The sequence below is a fragment of the Triticum urartu genome, chromosome 2A (assembly GCF_056163025.1).
Source record: "Triticum urartu cultivar PI428250 chromosome 2A, HENAU_Tu73, whole genome shotgun sequence".
In the NCBI taxonomy this organism is placed as follows: domain Eukaryota; kingdom Viridiplantae; phylum Streptophyta; class Magnoliopsida; order Poales; family Poaceae; genus Triticum; species Triticum urartu.
Genome location: NC_141874.1, coordinates 68,142,220 through 68,162,522, shown reverse-complemented (window position 1 = coordinate 68,162,522; position 20,303 = coordinate 68,142,220). Strand labels below are relative to the sequence as shown.

Here is a 20,303-nt window from a genome sequence, read left to right as displayed (position 1 = left end):
CCCCACAGCATCATCACTGACAACGGATCGAATTTCGATTCTGATGAGTTTAGAGCTTTCTGTGCTTCTCAAGGCACACGACTCGACTATGCTTCAGTTGCTTACCCGCAGTCGAATGGACAAGCAGAAAGAGCCAATGGCCTGATTCTCAAAGGATTGAAACCCCGACTGATGCGTGATCTCAAACACGCAGCGGGCGCTTGGGTCGATGAACTTCCGTCAGTTCTGTGGGGTTTGAGGACAACTCCCAACCGGTCGACTGGACGAACTCCTTTCTTTTTGGTCTATGGAGCCAAAGCTGTTCTACCAAGTGACCTACTCCACAACGCGAGTCGAGCTTTTCTCCGAAGAAGAAGCAAAGCAGGCCTGACAAGATTCAGTCGATCTCCTAGAGGAGGAAAGAGAGATGGCCTTGATTCGGTCGACCATCTATCAGCAAGACTTGCGTCAATTCCACGCCAGAAATGTGAGAGGTCGAGCCTGCCAAGAAGGAGACCTGGTTCTTCGAGTGGATCAACAGAAACCACACAAACTCGCCCCGGCTTGGGAAGGCCCCTTCATCGTCACCAAAGTTCTCCACAATGGGGCATACCATCTTTACAGTGTTGAGCATCAGAAGGACGAGCCACGAGCCTGGAACGCGGAGCTGCTCTGCCCCTTTTATACTTAAGCACTCGTTCGAATAAAATGTAATAAGAAACACCTTTGTAATTTGTTTACCAAAGACAAGAGCTTTACAGTCCTCTCGTACGATTGTTGTTGTTCTTATTTACCTCTGAAATCCCCCAGTGGGTGGGCTTAGCCGCGAATCTGTTTCGCCTAAGTTCGAAAGAAAATCCTACCGAGTGACGAGCAAGCCTCTCATTCGGGAGGCTTAGCTGCAAATCCGTTTCGCCTAAGTTCGAAAGAAAACCCTACCGAGTGGTGAGCAATTGTTCCACTTGGGGGCTTAGCTGCAGTCCAGTACTCGCCTAAGTTCTCTCACTCGGAGACTTAGCTGCAGTCCGGCACTCGCCTAAGTTTGAAAAAATCCTACTGAGTGGAGAGCAATCCTCCCACTTGGGGGCTTAGCTGCAGTCCAGTACTCGCCTAAGTTCTCTCACTCGGAGACTTAGCTGCAGTCCAACACTCGCCTAAGTTTGAAAAAAATCCTACCGAGTGGAGAGCAATCCTCCCACTAGGGGGCTTAGCCGCAGTCCAGTACTCGCCTAAATTCTCTCACTCGGAGACTTAGCTGCAGTCCGGCACTCGCCTAAGTTTGAAAAAATCCTACCGAGTGGAGAGCAATCCTCCCACTCAGGGGCTTAGCTGCAGTCCAGTACTCACCTAAGTTCTCTCACTCGGAGACTTAGCTGCAGTCCAGCACTCGCCTAAGTTTGAAAAAATCCTACCGAGTGGAGAGCAATCCTCCCACTCGGGGGCTTAGTTGCAGTCCAGTACTCGCCTAAGTTCTCTCACTCGGAGACTTAGCTGCAGTCCGGCACTCGCCTAAGTTTGAAAAAATCCTACCGAGTGGAGAGCAATCCTCCCACTCGGGGGCTTTGCTGCAGTCCAGTACTCGCCTAAGTTCCCTCACTCGGAGACTTAGCTGCAGTCCGGCACTCGCCTAAGTTTGAAAAAATCCTACTGAGTGGAGAGCAATCCTCCCACTCGGGAGCTTAGCTGCAGTCCAGTACTCGCCTAAGTTTGAAAAAAATCCTACCGAGTGGAGAGCAGTCCTCCCACTCGGGGGCTTAGCTGCAGTCCAGTGCTCGCCTAAGTTCTCCCACTCGGAGGCTTAGCTGTGGTCCAGTACTCGCCTAAGTTTGTAAAATCCTACCGAGTGGAGAGCAGCCCTCCCACTCGGGGGGCTTAGCTGCAGTCCAGCGCTCGCCTAAGTTCTCCCACTCGGAGGCTTAGCTGCAGTCCAGTACTCGCCTAAGTTTAAAAAATCCTACCAAGTGGAGAGCAATCCTCCCACTCAGAGGCTTAGCTGCAGTCCAGTACTCGCCTAAGTTCAAAACATATCCCTATCTGCAAGGACGACGAGGTGCAGGTCGACTGCAACCTTCTCCTTCAGAGCTACGGCACAAGTACAACGTGCGCTTCATCCTTATCCGCAAGGATGAGGAGGTGCAGGTCGACTGCAACCTTCTCCTTCGGAGCTACGGCACAAGTACAACGTGCGCTCCATCCCTATCCGCAAGGATGACGAGGTGCAGGTCGACTGCAACCTTCTCCTTCGGAGCTACGCCACAAGTATGCTCCATCCCTATCCACAAGGACGACGAGGTGCAGGTCGACTGCAACCTCCTCCTTCGGGACTACGCCACAAGTACAATGTGCGCTCCATCCCTATCCGCAAGGGCGACGAAGCGCAGGTCGACTGGAGTCGCCATCTCAGAGCTGCGTCTCCAGCGCAAAGACTATTCCGAGCAGAGAACAAAGTCCACTTGAAGGCAAGACACAAGCATATTCGGAAATAAACCAAATTCGGATAAACCCTAAAGTTCCAAGCAGCAAACCAAAAGTATTCGAGCATCAAGCCCGAAGGAGTTTAACGGTTACAGCAACCACTCGGCATTCCGAGGCAAATTTAAAGCAGATTCAAGTCTCATAAGTTTGTTCACTCGGTAGGAGGAGGGCTGGCAGGCTCGACGAATTCGTCCAGATCGATCCCATCCGCAATCCGAGTAGCAGCAGCGATGAAAGTCTCCATGAAGGACTGGAAGTCATGCCTTTTGGTGTTAGCGACCTTGATCGCCGCCAGCTTGTCTTCACGAGCTTCCTTGCAATGGACTCGCACCAAGGACAGCGCCACGTCAGCACCACACCGAGCGGAGGACTTCTTCCATTCCTGCACTCGGTTAGGGATCTCGTTGAGTCCAGCCATCAGGGATTCCAGGTCATTTTGAAGAGTCGCCCTTGGCCAGAGCAATGTGTCGACTCGTGAGACTGCTTCCTTCAGGTGCGCGAGATAGGTTGTGACGCCGGCGACACGAGACTCCAGTCGGAGCACATTCATTGCAGTTTCGTCACAAACTGGAGAAGTGATAGGGTCCAAACCTGTCTCGACCTTTCCAGTTTCCTCGTCAAAATCTTGGCAGAATTCTGCAGTCAAAAATTAGTGAGTCGACTGAACAGGATTCATTCGCGAACGTCAACACAGTCGGTTTAAAGGGAGTACCTTCCAGCATGAGATAGAGCTTCTTAGCAAGAGTCCTCAGATAAGCTTCCGTGTCATTCCTCTTGTGGACCGCAGACTCCAGCTTTTCATTCAGGGTAATTTTGTCCTTCTTCAGACGACTCACCTCTCGGTTAGACTCGTTGAGATAGGACTTCAGCTTGGTCATCTCCCCTTCCAGTGCTTCGACTGAAGCCAGCTTCTGGTTTGCAAGGGCAGTTTTATCGTGGGCTTCTTTCTGTGCAGCGGCGAGGTCCTAGTCCTTCTCCAGAGCCAACTTCATTTTCTCTGCAAAAGAATCATTCAGATCAGACAAGAGCTCGAAGAAATGTTTTAAAAAAACAGTCGACAGGCAGTTACCTTCCACACCAGCAGCTTCGTCTTGAGCTTTCTTCAGATTCTGCTGGGCCAACTCCAAGTCGAGGTTGAGTTGCCTCTGCTTCTCCTCAAGTTAAGCAAACTTGGAAATGAGAGTACAAGACTTCTGCAGAAGGCAAAAGACGTGTCAATCGACAAGATCAAAGGTCGTTCGCTTCCGAGTGGATAAAACTTAAAAGAAGTTCACTTAGACCCTAGCCGACTGCACACATTCGACTGCGGTCTCGGGGGCTACACCCAGCGGGTGCACTTGGCGTGCCTCCGCTGATTAAAACCCAACTCGACCGGTCCGCACGGGTCAAGTCAAAAAAAGATTGCGGATGGAAGAAAAGAAAGGAAAGTAGAGCTCAGACCCCAGTCGACTGCCAGCAGTCGACTGCGGTCTCGGGGACTACACCCAGTGGGTACCCTTAGCGTGCCCCCACCGGTTCAGATCCTACTCGACCGGTCCGCCCGAGTCGAGTGGAAGAAAAGAAATGAAGGTAGAATTCAGACCCCATTCGACTGCCAGCAGTCGACTACGGTCTCGGGGACTACACCCAGTGGGTGCACTTAGAGTGCCCCCACCGGTTCACATCCTACTCGCCCAGACCGAGTGGAAGAACGCAACTACCAAAGACAACAAAACACCGAGTGGGTGCACTGATTCAACGCAAACAACAGGAGATTGTATAGAAGAAAAATTTCCGGATAGCATATCCTGATAGAACAAGGGCAGTCAAAAAGTCTACTTACCTGGACATTGGCCCGGAGAGCAACGCTGGCGTCGTAGGCAGCCTGGCTATTCTCATGCACCGTCTTCATCCGCTCCATCATCACGTCAGCCTATCGGATGGCTTCCGCAGCCGCTTCCGACTGGTTGTCCGGAACGGGATAGCTGGTGAAGAAGAGAGCAGACGACCCAGGTGTAGCAGCTTGGACCTCCAAGGTGTGAGATGGGATGACTGAAGGAATCACCGGTACAGTCGACGGTGCGGGGCGCTCACTCGACAAGGGTACAACGAAGGTTACAGAGGCCCCGCCTGCGTCTTCAGATTGATAGATGGTTGGTGTTGTCGTTGGTCCCTGCTGAGACGCCTTACCAGCCGTCGCCTTTTTATTCTTCCTGGGCCTAGGAGCCACATCTTCATCGTCATCTGGGAGATCGATGACGTTGGGCGGAGCTGCGGAGAAGATCAGTCGACTCTAAAGTAAACCGCTAGAATTCAATCGACCGAGTAGTCAAGAGCAAGATCATAAGAGTTTTTACCTGGGTTGAAGGTGACCGCATCTTCCATCTCCTCGTCTCTGTACTGGAGAGAAGAGGTTCCTGATGTAGGAGCACTGCAAAGACCCGCACCCAGTCGCTTACGTTCTATTTCTCGAGTTGACGAAAAGAACAGGTCAGATGATTACCCGGAGATGGTAGGGATGGTCACTTTGATCCTGGGCAGAGCTTTTGGTAGTTTGGAGGAGGTGGCTTTCGGTGCTTTTGGCGCTGGAGGCGGCAGAACCTTGGGCTGCTTCGGAGCCTTCTCAATCGGCGCCGGGGAAGACTTCCTGGGGCGCTTTAAAGACTGCCCAGTCGGCGCAGTCATCAGGTCCGGAGTGCTCGCCGGGTCATGAGCGTTTTTAGATCTCCTCTCCCTGCGGGGAGGCGAGTCGACCTCTTCGTCATCAGTCGATTCGTCGCTCTCCTTGTCCTCCTCGGCATCCGAGTGCCACTTGCCGCTCTCGCCCCCGCTCGCTCCTTCCTCGACGTCTTACTCTTGCACTCTATTGGGCATCGAGTACATGTCAATGAGGGCCTGAAAAGACAACAATCAAAATAAATTCAGTCGACCATCAACAAGGTGTCACACAGTGAATCGGAAAGATACTTGGTAAAACAGAATCATACCTGCTCCGGCTGGCGCGAGTGGTCGAATGGAATCACCCTCCTAGACCCCCGGGGGTTGTCTTTGTTGCTGGTGATTCCCATCAGCCACTTCTCCAAGATGTCCTCGCTGACGTCCTCCTGGTGGATCCGAGTGGAGTCCTCGAGTCCAGAGTACATCCACATCGGATGATCACGGGCCTGAAGCGGTTGGATGCGTCGACCGAGAAAGACCTCCAGCAGGTCCATCCCAGTCACCCCGTCACGGACGAGTTGGACGACCCGCTCGACCAGCACCTTGACCTGCGCCTTCTCTTCTGGGACCACCTTCAGGGAGGAGGGCTTCTCCACTCGAGCCAGAGAAAAGGGAGGAAGTCCAGTCGACTGACCCGGGGTCGGCTGGTCCTTACAGTAAAACCAAGTCGACTGCCAGCCCCGGACTGAGTCGGGAAGGATCATTGCTGGGAAGGTGCTCTTGTTCCTCATCTGGATCCCCAGGCCCCCGCACATCTGGATCACGTGCGTCCTTTCATCACTCGGATTGGCCTTTTTTACCGACTGGGAACGGCAGGTGAAGATGTGTTTGAAAAGACCCCAGTGCGGTCGACAGCCCAAGAAATTTTCACACATTGACACGAAAGCAGCCAGATAGACTATGGTGTTTGGAGTGAAGTGGTGGAGCTGAACCCCAAAGAAGTTCAAAAAGCCCCGAAAGAAAGGATGGGGAGGCAGAGAAAATCCGCGATCGACGTGGGTGGCGAGGAGAACGCACTCACCCTCCCTTGGTTGTGGCTCGGTCTCGTTCCTCGGGAGTCGCGCCGATTTGTGGGGGATCAGTCCCCCCTCCACCAGGTTGTCGAGGTCGTCCTGGCTGATCGTCGAGCAGATCCAGTCGCCCTGGATCCAGCCCGGCGGCAGGTCGGATCTCGACGAGGATCCGCCCCGGCTGGTCCGCTTGCCCTTCGCCTTCGCGGTCGCCTTCTTCGCGTGCTCCAGCGCCACCATCTTCTCTTTTCCCATGGCGGCAGATCGAGTTCGAGCGAGGGTTCGTCGACGAGAGCAGAAGCGAGCGTGGCGGAGAGGTTGAAGGAAGAAGAAAAGAGAATGGGAGCGCACGGGGCAGAGACCCAGTCCAGTGCCTTTTATAAGGTCATTCCTCGAGTGACTGACTGGTAGGCCCAGACGATCTAAACAAATCCCACAACAGTCGCGCGCGTAATACGTGGCGAAAAAGGTGGCGATCCATCCCAATTACCACGGCCTCGCCCGTCTGGCACGCTTCCCATTCGAATCCCGCGAAATCCGCGGAGAGCAGAGCAACTTGTCAGACTGAAATCGTCCTCTACATTATCATTCGGAGTTCTGTCGTGAAAATTCACTCGGCAAAAACCAAGAATGGACCAAGGCGACTGAAAAAGAAGTTGACGTTGTCTCCTCAGTTCATGGCTCCAAAATAAGTTATACTCACCACATGAAGAATGAGCCGGAAGTGTTCTCAACTCCTTCCCCACTCAAACCCTGATCCATTCGGGGGCTAATGACGAAGCTATGTACCTAGGGTAGGGTCATGGATCTGTCCAAGATACCCTCCCCAAGGACATCTCTAAAAGAACCAAAAGCAGTCAAAGAGAGATCATCATCCACTCGACCATGAAGCTATGTTCCACTCGACAGCCTTGAAGACACTCGACCATGCGAACAACCAGTCGACCACCAGAAGATGTGAAGCCACTCACTCCGCAACGGTCGGGATTTAAGTCATAGCTTTAATAGTCATTTATAGCACTTTACTCCGGACGTTACCAGTAACGCTCCTCCTTTATGAACATTGAAGTCTGTGTAACGGAGGGGAGTTGGGGTCCTGGCGCACTCTATATAAGCCACCCCTTTCCTCTGGCACAAGGGTTCGCACCTTTTGTAATTCACACACATATATCCAGTCGACCGCCTCCGGGCTCCGAGACGTAGGGCTGGTACTTCCTCCGAGAAGGGCCTGAACTCGTAAAACTCGCGTGTACAACTCCTCCATAGCTAGGATCTTGCCTCTACATTCCTACCCCCCTATTTTACTGTCGGGCTTAGAACCACGACAGGTGTCGCAAGCTTACTCAAAACAAAAGGTGAATCAAGTGCGGAGCTAGATGCAGTTCCTTACTGTTGGAAATATGCCCTAGAGGCAATAATAAAAGCTTTATTATTATATTTCCTTGTTCATGATAATTGTCTTCATTCATGCTATAATTGTATTATCCGGAAATCGTAATACATGTGTGAATAATAGACACCAACATGTCCCTAGTAAGCCTCTAGTTGACTAGCTCGTTGATCAACAGATAGTCATGGTTTCCTGACTATGGACATTGGATGTCATTGATAACGAGATCACATCATTAGGAGAATGATGTGATGGACAAGACCCAATCCTAAACATAGCTTGAAGATCGTATAGTTCGTTTGCTAGAGTTTTTCCAATGTTAAAGTATCATTTCCTTAGACCATGAGATCGTGTAACTCCTGGATACTGTAGGAGTGCTTTGGGTGTACCAAACGTCACAACGTAACTGGGTGACTATAAAGGTATACTACGGGTATCTCCGAAAGTGTCTGTTGGGTTGACACGGATCAAGATTGGGATTTGTCACTCTGTATGACGGAGAGGTATCACTGGGCCCACTCGATAATGCATCATCATAATGAGCTCAAAGTGACCAAGTGTCTGGTCACGGGATCATGCATTACGGTACGAGTAAAGTGACTTGCCGGTAGCGAGATTGAACGAGGTATTGGGATACCGACGATCGAATCTCGGGCAAGTAACATATCGATTGACAAAGGGAATTGTATACGGGGTTGCTTGAATCCTCGACATCGTGGTTCATCCGATGAGATCATCATGGAGTATGTGGGAGCCAACATGGGTATCCAGATCCCGTTGTTGGTTATTGACCGGAGAGTCGTCTCGGTCATGTCTACATATCTCCCGAACCCGTAGGGTCTACACACTTAAGGTTCGGTGATGCTAGGGTTGTAGGGATATGTATATGCAGTAAACCGAATGTTGTTCGGAGTCCCGGATGAGATCCCGGACGTCACGAGGAGTTCCGGAATGGTCCGGAGGTAAAGAATTATATATAGGAAGTGCTGTTTCGGCCATCGGGACAAGTTTCGGGGTCACCGGTATTGTACCGGGACCACCGGAAGGGTCCCGGGGGTCCACCGGGTGGGTCCACCTGCCCTGGGGGCCACATGGGCTGTAAGGGGGTGCGCCTTGGCCTACATGGGCCAAGGGCACCAGCCCCAAGGGGCCCATGCGCCTAGGGTTTCCAAAGGGGAAGAGTCCCACAAGTGGAAGGCACCCCTAGGTGCCTTGGGGGGGAGGGAAACCTCCCTTGGCCGCCGCCCCCCTAGGAGATTGGATCTCCTAGGGCCGGCGCCCCCCCCCCCTAGGCCCTCCTATATATAGTGGGGGAAGGAGGGCTCTTTCACCCATGCTTTTGGTTGCCTCCTTCTCCCTCTCCAACACCTCCTCCTCCTCCATAGCGCTTGGCGAAGCCCTGACGGAGTACTGCAGCTCCATCACCACCACGCCGTCGTGCTGCTGCTGGAGCCATCTTCCTCAACCTCTCCTTCCCTCTTGCTGGATCAAGAAGAAGGAGACGTTACGCTGACCGTACGTGTGTTGAACGCGGAGGTGCCGTCCGTTCGGTGCTAGGATCTCCGGTGATTTGGATCACGTCGTGTTCGACTACCTCATCCCCGTTCTTTGAACGCTTCCGCTCGCGATCTACAAAGGTATGTAGATGCATCCGATCACTCGTTGCTAGATGAACTCATAGATGGATCTTGGTGAAACCGTAGGAAAATTTTTGTTTTCTGCAACGTTCCCCAACACTTACCTCCCCTCGTAGTTGAGGGATAGATCTTGGTTTTTAGATCTCTCAAGTTCTTCATAATGATAAGCAGATATATATCCCAAGTGACTCAAAGAATAGAGCTATGCTCCCCGGCAACGGCGTCAGAAAATAGTCTTGATAACCCGCAAGTATAGGGGATCGCAACAGTTTTCGAGGGTAAAGTATTCAACCCAAATTTATTGATTCGACACAAGGGGAGCCAAAGAATACTCTCAAGTATTAGCAGCTGAGTTGTCAATTCAACCACACCTGGAAACTTAATATCTGCAGCAAAGTATTTAGCAGCAAAGTAATATGATAATAGTGGTAACAGTAATAAAAGGTAACAGTAGTAAAAGTAATGTTTTGGTATTTTTTAGTGATGATAGCAATAGCAACGGAAAAGTAAATAAGCGAACAATATATGGAAAGCTCGTAGGCAATGGATCGATGATGGAGAATTATACCGGATGCGGTTCATCATGTAACAGTCATAACCTAGGGTGACACAGAACTAGCTCCAGTTCATTGATATAATGTTGGCATGTATTCCGAATATAGTCATACGTGCTTATGGAAAAGAACTTGCATGACATCTTTTGTACTACCCTCCCATGACAGCGGGGTCCTTACGGAAACTAAGGGATATTAAGGCCTCCTTTTAATAGAGAGCCGGAACAAAGCATTAACACATAGTGAATACATGAACTCCTCAAACTACGGTCATCACCGGTAAGTATCCCGATTATTGTCACTTCGGGGATAACGGATCATAACACATAATAGGTGACTATAGACTTTCAAGATAGGATCAAGAACTCTCATATATTGATGAAAACATAATAGGTTCAGATCTGAAATCATGGCACTCGGGCCCTAGTGACAAGCATTAAGCATAGCAAAGTCATAGCAACATCAATCTCAGAACATAGTGGACAATAGGGATCAAACCTTAACAAAACTAACTCGATTACATAATAGATCCCATCCAACCCATCACCGTCCAGCAAGCCTACGGTGGAATTACTCACGCACGGCGGTGAGCATCATGAAATTGGTGATGGAGGATGGTTGATGATGACGATGGCGACAGATTCCCCTCTCCGGAGCCCCGAACGGACTCCAAATCAGCCCTACCGAGAGGTTTTAGGGCTTGGTAGCGGCTCCGTATCGTAAAACGCAATGATTTATTCTCTCTGATTTTTTTTCTCCCCGAAACTCAATATATGGAGGTGGAGTTGGAGTCGGAGAGGCAACATGGGGCCCACGAGGTAGGGGGAGCGCCCTAGGGGGGCAGGCGTGCCTCCCACCCTCGTGGCAAGGTGGTGGGCCCCTGGCCTTAATCTTTGGCAGGTATTTTTCTTATTTTCTGAAAAGTGGCTTCGTGAAGTTTCAGGTCATTCCAAGAACGTTTGCTCCTGCACATAAATAACACCATGGTAATTCTGCTGAAAACAGTGTCAGTACAGGTTAGTTCCATTCAAATCATGCAAGTTAGAGTCCAAAACAAGGGCAAAAGTGTTTAGAAAAGTAGATACGTTGAAGACGTATCAGTTAGTTGCGGGATGATGCATTACGGAACGAGTAAAGAGACTTGCCGGTAACATCAATATCACCGTCACCACGCCGTCGTGCTGACGAAACTCTCCCTCGGGCTCAACTGGATCAAGAGTTCGAGGGACGTCACCGAGCTGAACGTGTGCAGATCGCAGAGGTGTCGTGCGTTCAGTACTTGGATCGGTTGGATCGCGAAGACGTTCGACTACATCAACCGCATTACTAAACGCTTCTGCTTTCGGTCTACGAGGGTACGTGGACTCACTCTCCCCGCTCATTGCTATGCTTCTCCTAGATAGATCTTGCGTGATCGTAGGATTTTTTTGAATAGTACGTTCCCCAACATCAAGGAGGTAGTGCAGCGTAGCATAACAAGCGATACCATAACTTTCCACTTATGCCCTCTCCAAAGAATCATGGTCGTCGGCCAAACGTCAACCTACGACAACCCACCTAAGTAGCTGCCAAAAACTTTGGAAGATATATCCAGTTCTGCATGACACCGCAAATTCTGGTTGCGGGCCTATATTTGAACAAAACCTACGTGTGGGCTCCAATTATCTCCTATAAAGATGGCAATTCCTACCGCTTGGCCATCCCACATTTTTGGACGATCCATCGACAAATATAGTTTTTGAACCATGTGAAAATTTTGCATTTGGATGGCGTCCAATGGTTCCAAATGGACTACCACGTGCTGATGGAAGAGGAACCCACGGATGATGTCATGTAAGACGAAGCCACATAATAGACGTCTCAAGGGTGGTGAAGTTGCAAAAAAAAAAAATCATCCACAGTGTCATCTTGAAGTTGAACCTGGGCAAGCATTGTCCAAAGCTTGTAAAATTGTTGAATGTGCGTCATCAAAAAGTCATGATGCAGAAGCTTGTCTCTAATGCATGCATCTTTAATGTGCGTGTTTCTCTTCTTGGAGATCTCAAATTATGTAGGCGCGACATATTTAAGCAAGCTTTTCCCCTTGTAGCCATGGGGAGTGGTACGAAAATTTGGACTACCAACGGATATTGTGGTGGTGGTGTAGAAAAGATTCATGTCCATCTCATCACAAGCTTTTCCTAACCGCACCCATGCCCGATCCGGCTTTTTTCACTCATAGCACGACCACCGAATGTGCAATACCGTACACTTATGCAAATCAAACACTCCTAAGAGACTAAGGTTTTTCGGCCTATAAGGCATGCTCCAATTGACCATGCATCGGTCGCCATGCCTAGATCCCGAGAGCAATCATAGTAAGGTGGGGGTAGCGGGGTCGACATCGGAGCCTAGCGGCAGGTTGAATCTATTAGAGAGTAGTGGGATCAAGAAGTGTGATTCGAGACGAGGGGGCCATGTCGATGACGGTGTATAAGGAGAATGGTCTAATACATGTGTTGGATTGCTTTGATTCGAATGGTAAGAAAGAAGCCCGCCTTGGATGGTCAACCAACCCAAGACGGTATACAAATTATCCCGCCTCGAATGTCATCTATTGAAAGATGACCCCTTCTTATTATGTATGTTAAAAATATTGTCACATATTATATGCTTCAATTACTCGGTAGATTTCTATCTAACCATGTCATATGCTCGTTGCAGTTTCATCTCAAAACGCCTTTGTGACATGAGTTGTACCTCCACGCGCCTCCTCGGCTGGCAAACTATACGTACCGCCGTTGCTCATATGGTTGGCGAGAGGGTTAGTTGATAGCTCGACATCTTGAACGATAAGGTCACGTCATTATCATTGAAATGTCCATCCGTACGCCTGATCCTCACTACATTATCCAAATTGAATGCCCACGGTCAACAACTTGCTCTTCGGAACGAGGTCAGGTTAACAATTTGTTATCGTCTTCGTCAACTCCACTTGCTGATAGTTGCTAACTTATTTTTGTGCGTGGCCGATGGGAGAACATTGATTTGACATGGTCCGAGCGGTCTGGTTTCACTACATGGTTCAACCATGGCCCACGAAGTTTCATATCAAATGGTGTTAATGCGTCTTCCTTGTCAAGCAAGTGGGTAACCATCTTAGGGTCACTTTATTTCCATGTCCTTTTCAGCTGAAGTTATCCGTATCGTACATTTATCGTTGAAATGACATAATATGACGTGATGCTTATATGCTTCTTGGCAAGACGGAGACACGTGAGCAACCCTATCGTGTGACCTGACAGCGTGCGTGCATACCACACTGTCGGGAGCCGAGAATGCAACAGAAAATGGGATGATTTGGTTGTTGACTTTCGTTGTTAATGAGCTTGATAAACCTTTTCTTTTTGAAAAAATTGGCGGGTGAGCTGCTTGTTAAATTATCAGAGGAAGGACGCCACTCTTTTATTGAAGCTACTCCAACCATGCACATTTCAGTATTTGATTGATTGGATCACATGCAATGGCACCTCCTGGCCCTGGGTGGCCAATCGACTCGTATTATAAACACCAAGTCATGTACAGACAAATTTGTGAGTTTATAGTACTGAGTTGATAACCAACATTTTAGACTGGAGAATTTGAATTCGGGCCCTTTCCTTGGATAAAAGATAACCAATCATCACCAACGGTCGCTGACGAATGACGAGTAAGAGCATCTCCAGCCGTTCGGCCCCTCAGGACGTTAAAAAAGAGCGGTCTGGGGGCGAACCGGTGCTAGTTCGGCCCCTGGGGGCGACCTAGCTCCCAGTCACGCCCCCAGGCGCCGCCCCCAGAACGCGAAAAATTCAAACTTGGTCGTTCCCGCTCACAAAAGACGTCACAAGTCGGGCGATCGCAAGCCACAGTTCGGCGTACAAAAAAATAGAGCGGCAAAATTTCGCGTGCGCAACGCATCACTCGGCGGGCTCTGCCCCAGGCGTCGGCGGAGTTGGCGTGCGCGGGCTTGGCGGCGTCGGAGCTGCTTCTGCGCTGGGCGGCGTCGACGCGGCTTCGATGGTGCTGGGCGTCGTGGAGGCGTCATCACGCGGGCTTGGCGGCGGCGGCGGCGTTTGCGTCGGCGTCGGCGGTCTTGTCGAGGGAAGCTGGTTCAGAATGAGGTCGCGCTCCGCAAGTATCATGCCTTGACCGCCTCGTCGGTGCTCTGGAGCATGTCCGCCCCGCCCAGCAGGAAAGCCAGGTCGGTGTTTCTCTTCTTCGCGGCGACGTTCGTCCGGAACAGGTCGAGCTTGACGGCGCTGCTCGACATCAACGCCGACCACCGCGCCTCGGTCTTCTCTTCACGAAGGACGGTCCAGGCCTGCGCGTCGACGAGGCAGTGCTCGATGGACTCCTGCACTCGAGCGGTAGCCGCGTCGGAGTATTTCCCCTTCTTGGCAACTTTGTTGCCGTCCGGCCACCCTTCCGATGCGCCAGGAGTCGGCGCGTCCGACTTGTAGGTCTCCTTGGCCTTGTCGAGGGTGCGCCGGACTTTCGCCCACTTCTCACACTTGTCAATGCGCTTGTAAACGTGGAGGTACTTGAATCCGGCGTCGCTGTTGATCTGCCGGTACAGGGCGAACATGCGCAGCAACTGCGCGGAGGAACAAACAGTTGGCGCGCGTACACGGCGAAGAGAGGCGGGAGACCGGCGTGGCATACCTGATCCTCAACGTTGGCGCCGCTCTCTGGGCGAGCCGCGACCTCCTCGACGACCACATGCCATTTGTTGCACGCCCCTTGGATACGCCCCCAATGGTTCACCATCGCCTTGGAGCCGCGCTGCATGTAGACGCCTTTGAAGTAGGGGTCGACGAGCTTGCGCTCATCGAACTCGGCCTTGATGCGGTCCCAGTACGTGTCGATGCTCTGGTTCGTGTCGGTCGTCGGGTCGAGGCAGACGACTTTCCATGCTTCGGCGAGGCATTCCTCCTCCTTGGACGCCCACTTGATGCGCGGCTTGCCTGACCTGGCCGCCCGCTTCTTCTTCTTGCGTCCCTTCACCGGAACAGGCGTCGGCTCCTCCTCCTCCTCCTCCTCCTCCTCCTCATCGTCCTCCTCCTCCCGCTCCTCCTGCTCGTCCTCGCCGTAGACGTAGCCGAGCTCGCCGTCCATGCCGCCGCTGAGATCCACCACCTCATCCTGGGTGACGAACCCGGGAGACGCGGCGGCCGCGGCCGAACCTGCCGCAATGATGTCGTCCATGTCGGCCTCGGTCTCGACGGTGTCGCCGAGGTGCGAGAAGGGCAGTGGGCCACGGCGTAGCGGGGGTGTCAGGGAGGAAGCGTAGTCGGGCGGCGAGTAGTTGTATGGAGGGTACTGCACGCCGGCGAAGGCGGGAGAGGGCGTGCGCTGGGCTGGGTATCCATGGGGGAAGGTGACGTTTGGGTTGAACCCACCGTGCGCGTCCCCATCGGTGTAGCCCGGCGAGGGCGATCCCCATGGCTGCGGAGAGCCAACACCTTGCTGGGCCCAGGGCGCGTACTGGGCGTGGCTTCCGGATGGATTCATCATCCCCGCGCGGGTCGCCTCGGCCTCGGCTTGGTCCGCCGATGAGGCAGCCGCAGCCGCGCGCGCCGCGTTGTCGCGGGCCTTCTTGGCGATGGACCTGTTCCGCCGGTCGGCGGTGACAGCCTTCCGTCGCTGAACTTCCGCCCTCCACTCGGCGTTTGACATGCCCGGTGGCTTGATCGGCGGCACCCTCGGCTTCATCTGCTTCGGCTGGGCGACGGAGGCGGTCGCGGTTGCCGCCGCGCGGGGGGCGATGTACTTCTTCGATGGGATGGCATGGCGGCTGGCTGGGAGGCGAGCGGGAGGGAGATTGGCGGGAGGAAGGAAGAATATGGGAGGGAAGTGGGAAAAAGCGGGAAGAAACGGCGGGAAGAGGCGCCCGTCTCGCCGACAGGGCGGACCCACGCGCCCGTTTCACTTGTGCCGGCGCCCCAGGCGCCCCAAGGGCGTCGGGTTCGGCCTGGGTCCGCCGGCACTAGTTTCGGCCCGAGTCGGCGAAAAACGAGCTTCTGGAGACGCAACTGGGCCGTTTTTTCGGCGCCGGCGTGGTAAAAACGTCTGAGGAGGACCTGTTGGGGACGCGGCTGGAGATGCTCTAACATCACATGGCCACATGTCACTTACACACAAGCTAAAACAAGATAGCAAAGCGCTGCACTCATGTTCGTCAGCAGCACCACTCGACCACTGAACCTGTTTCTCAGCCCATCATCTCGTCTCACCCATGTGTGGATGCACCAGGCAATAATTGGCAATTGTTTTTCCTATAACCCAAAATTGTTAACAGTAATATTTTGCGCCAATTATGTGAGATGAGGTGTCATGTATACTGATGATAAGGACCCGTGACTATAATATGTTTTCAGACTCATGCATCACAGATAGAGCGTCATGCACACCTCTCCGGTGTTTGTGGCCGGGAACTCTGGTTTCTCTTACGGAACCGTGCCATCGACCGTGTCGGGGTCAGGTCGTCGCATCGCTCCAGCTCGTGGGTGAGATGCACCGGAATAATGCAGCGGTGTACGCACTTGAGCTGATCCCCAGCCGGACGGCCGATCGATCGCGGTCGCGGCAGGGGCCAGCTTGCACGGCACCGAGCCGACGAACTTCATCCTTATCCCGGCGGCATGGCATGGCGCATGGCCGAGGCCGACCGCTATGGCGGTGGCCACGAGCGTCGCAGGTGGGCAACCTGACGAACCAGGGGCGAGCCAGCCAGCCAGGCTTCGGACGACCGCACGATCGATGGACAAGAGCACATGGGGTTGGCATCGGCACCAGAATGTACCACTGGTCATGATCAGCGCCCACAGAAGAAACAAACAGGAACAAGGGGGACTCCCGTATGCTATCACCCACCACGCGTCCTATCATGCTCCATCTGATCAGTTCAGATCTTGTGGCTGAACTATAACGCATGAACTCCATGGCACCACTCGCTTATCACCCACCGCCACCGGTGACAAGCCAGCGGTCGAGGACGAGCGAACGTTAGGTGGCCGGTGGACGGGGACCCTCAGACCCTGTACACCGTGCCGGACCTGCCACCGGCGAGCTGTTCCCGCGTGCACGGAGGAATCTCGCCGCCGGTACGGGAGAATCTGGGTGCGCGTCCGGGGTGCGGTGCACGAGGGCGACGGTGGTGCTGCGCTGGCTTCGGTTGGGAGACGGACGTGGAAGCTTGGGTAGGCCAACTTGGCCATGGGGTTGGCGCAGGTCAATGGTTTCACTCACACGACGCAGAGCTCCGTCGGTGGCACCGTGTCGACCTTGCTCCGGCAATCATTGGCACCGGCTTGGCGTGGCTCCGGCAACAAGCTGTAAATCTGAGGGCATGCCCGATGCACCGACGGCGGGCGGGGACGGACCAGTGCTATCCGATTCCGGCAAATCGGCTGGGAATGACTCTGTTCGGACGGGCCAACTTTCTGATCCACGGGCGGACGTCGCGTCCTAGGTTGCAACCTCGAGGCTCGAAAATGATACGGCCCGGCCGCCGGCTTATCGTTATCACGGAGAAGAGCCGTAGCCGTACGGCTCTTCCCTGCTTGCCGGTAAACGTCCGTACGGTGCACACTTGACACAAGTCAAGTCACCGTCCAAATTAGACGCCCATGTTTGCCTTACCAATTTATCATCTTCTTTCTCCTGTAGCGCCGACAGAGAAACATTTCGATGGCTTAACTCACCCATTCATACAACTAGGTGACTTCCCCACGCATTGTTCCGAGATGAATTATGTATAAACGGAATGATCTAAATCAAAAACCATTATTTTTGAAGTAATTGTTTGTGAATACAGAGTATGCATGTATTTCTTGAGTAAGAACAATTAAATGGGGTATGCATGTGCTACAAAATATTGTTATTGGATGATAAAGTGAAGGGCTGCATGTTAGAAGAATTAGAGTTAGTGAGGACCAACTATTTAGGTATAGGATAACGACACGTCGTGCTGATGCACTACACCATTAGCACGACCACAAACAAGAAAACAGTTCGGCGCCGAAACATCAAATCACGGGGCGCGCCGGAGGCAAGGCAATCACAATCTTTACCAAACCCAGCTCGCAGCACTCGGCGGTTCATCACGCTGCCGAAGGTAACCCAGCAGTCCCTGTCGATCTGTGCAAGTTTGCGATCCAAGTCCGTTGTACTTTTCCATCCTGCCCAACCTTTATCGAGGGAGCGGCGCGGAAGCCGAGTTTCATGTCGTCGGGCGTTGTGTTCGTGCCCGTGCCCCTGTGAGTAGTGGCGATTGCGATTGTTGTCTCGAGTTGGCAAGAATTCTTCCCCCCACCACATTGCAGCCGCTTTAACACGACCCGAAGAAAAGAAATCAAAATAATCCGCCATTGAAACAACAATTCTCGATGCGCGCTCCGCGGCGCCAGCACGGCGAGACGATATGATATTCGGCTCGCACTCTGTAAGTTTTTCACACTGTTCGAGGCTTCATGGCTGGCTCTAGCCAATCCTTCCAGAACGTCGTGGCCTCCGCATCATGGCCCTTCACGACCTCGACCACTGATAACGCTTCGGCGATCCTAAACACAGTCACCTTGGCGACAATGCCGCCGGCCACCGCCTCCACGAACACCGGTATAGTGCGGTTCTTCCCCTCCCTCCTTACACGGTGCCCTCGCTTCTTCCCAGCATCCTCAACCCGGGCCAGCACGACCGCCGCGGGCTCGCCGACGAACACCCGCTCCGTGCCCGGCCTGACACCGGACAACCCGGAGAGGTCCGAGCCTGGTGAGAAGGCCAGGATGTCGAACGCGGTCATATCCCGCGCCATCTCCTCCTCGAACTCCGTATTGAACCACGCCGCCTCCTTGTGGCCGCGCATCAGTTGCTCCTGCTCGCCTCCGCCGTCGTTCGCGTCATGGCAGAACCAGGGGTGCTCCATGATCTCGTCCGTTTCAATACGCGTGGCCGGGTTGGGGTCGAGGCTGCAGCAAAGCGTAGCATAACAAGCGATTCCATATCCTTCCACCTATGCCCTCTCCCAAGAATCATGGTCGTCGCCCAAACGTCAACCTAGGGCAACCCACCTAAGTAGCTGCCTAAAACTTTGGAAGATCCATCCAGCTCTTGATGACACCGCACATTCTGATTGCGGGCCTATATTTGAACAAAATCTGTGTGTGGTCTCCGTTTGCCTCCTATAAAGTTGGCATTTCCTGCAGCTTGGCCATCCCATTTTTTTGGATGATCCATTGACTAAATATAGACAAACCATGTGGAAATTTTGCATTTGGATGGCGTCCAATGGTTCTAAATGGACTGCCATGTGGTGATGGAAGAGGCACCAACGAACAATGTCGCGTAAGACGAAGTTACTTAATAGACTCCTCAAGGGCGGTGAAGTTGAAAAAAAAAATCATCCACGGTGTCATCTTGAAGTTGAACCTGGGCAAGCATTGTCCAAAGCTTGTAAAATTGTTGAATGTGCGTGATCAAAAAGTCATACTCATGTCAATCTTCCCAATCCAAGCACGATCGTGAAGCTCGTCTCTAATGCATGCATCTTTAATGTGCACATTTCTCCTCTTGGAGATCTCAAAATATGTAGGCACGGCATATGTAAGTTTTTCCCCTTGTAGCCATGGGGAGTAATACGGAAATTTGGATGCACTGCGCCGCCAACAGAGATTCTGGTGGTGGCATAGAAAAGGTTCATGTCCATCTCATCGCAAGGTTTGCCTAACCCCACCCATGCCCAGTCCGGCATTTTTCACTCATACCACGACCATCGAAGGCGCAATACCATGAACTTATGCAAATCGAACACTCCTAAGTGGCTGAGAGTTTTCGGCCTAGAAAACATGTTCCAATTGACCATGCATCGGTCGCCATGCCCAGATCCCAAGAGCAATCATAGTGAGGAGAGGGTAGGGGGGTCGACATCGGAGCCCGGTAGTGCACTGAATCTATTAGAGAGTAGTCGGATGGAGAAGTGGGATTGGAGGAGAGGAGGCCACGTCGATGACCGTGTATAAGGAGAATGGTCTAATACATGCATTGGATTTCTTTCCTTCAAATTGTAGGAAAGGAGCCCACCTCAGATGGTCAACCAACCCGAGACGGTTTAAGAACTGGCCCGCCTTGAATGTCATTTGTTGGAAGATGACTCGTTATCATTGTGTATGTCAACAATATTGTCACATTTTATAGGCTTCCATTATTCGGTAGATTTCTATCTGACCATGTCATATGCTCGTTGCAGTTTCATCTCAAAATGCTTTTGTGACATGAGTTGTACCTCCACGTGCCTCCTCGGCTGGCAATCTATACGTACAGCCGTTGCTCCGATGGTTGGCGAGAGGGTCAGTTGATAGCTCGACATCTTGAATGATAAGATCACATCATTATCATTGAAATGTCCATCTGTACGCCCGGTCCTCACTACACTATCCAAATTGAATGCATGTGGTCAACAACTTGCTCTCCGAAACGAGTTCGCGTTAACAATTTGTTATCGTATTCTTCAACTCCACTTGCTAATAGTTGCTACTTTATTTTTGTC

At 52.2% G+C, this 20,303-nt stretch overlaps 2 protein-coding genes across 2 annotated transcripts; both read right to left on the bottom strand.

Annotated features, from left to right (window-relative positions):
• Positions 1-13,887: 13,887 nt before the first annotated feature.
• LOC147983813 (uncharacterized) lies at positions 13,888-16,408 on the bottom strand. The gene is made up of 2 exons (XM_087540874.1): positions 16,303-16,408; positions 13,888-15,654 (listed from the first exon to the last, which is right to left on the bottom strand). The coding sequence occupies exons 1-2, from the start codon at positions 16,406-16,408 to the stop codon at positions 14,030-14,032; spliced, it is 1,731 nt and encodes a 576-aa protein (XP_087397000.1). The 3' UTR covers positions 13,888-14,029.
• LOC125534988 (CBL-interacting protein kinase 29-like) lies at positions 15,596-18,870 on the bottom strand. Its single transcript, XM_087539599.1, has one exon. The coding sequence runs from the start codon at positions 18,681-18,683 to the stop codon at positions 18,213-18,215; it is 471 nt and encodes a 156-aa protein (XP_087395725.1). The 5' UTR covers positions 18,684-18,870; the 3' UTR covers positions 15,596-18,212.
• Between the last annotated feature and the right edge of the window lie 1,433 nt (positions 18,871-20,303).

What these genes read in the sequence shown, in the direction of transcription:
- LOC147983813 (XM_087540874.1), bottom strand. Translation starts at nt 16,408, where the DNA reads ATGCCATGCCGCCGGGATAAGGATGAAGTTCGTCGGCTCGGTGCCGTG. An exon ending in CCGGCTGGGGATCAGCTCAA is followed by an intron (nt 15,655 to 16,302) that starts GTGCGTACACCG and finishes CCTGTCGGCGAG; the next exon opens with ACGGGCGCCTCTTCCCGCCG.
- LOC125534988 (XM_087539599.1), bottom strand. Translation starts at nt 18,683, where the DNA reads ATGGAGCACCCCTGGTTCTGCCATGACGCGAACGACGGCGGAGGCGAG.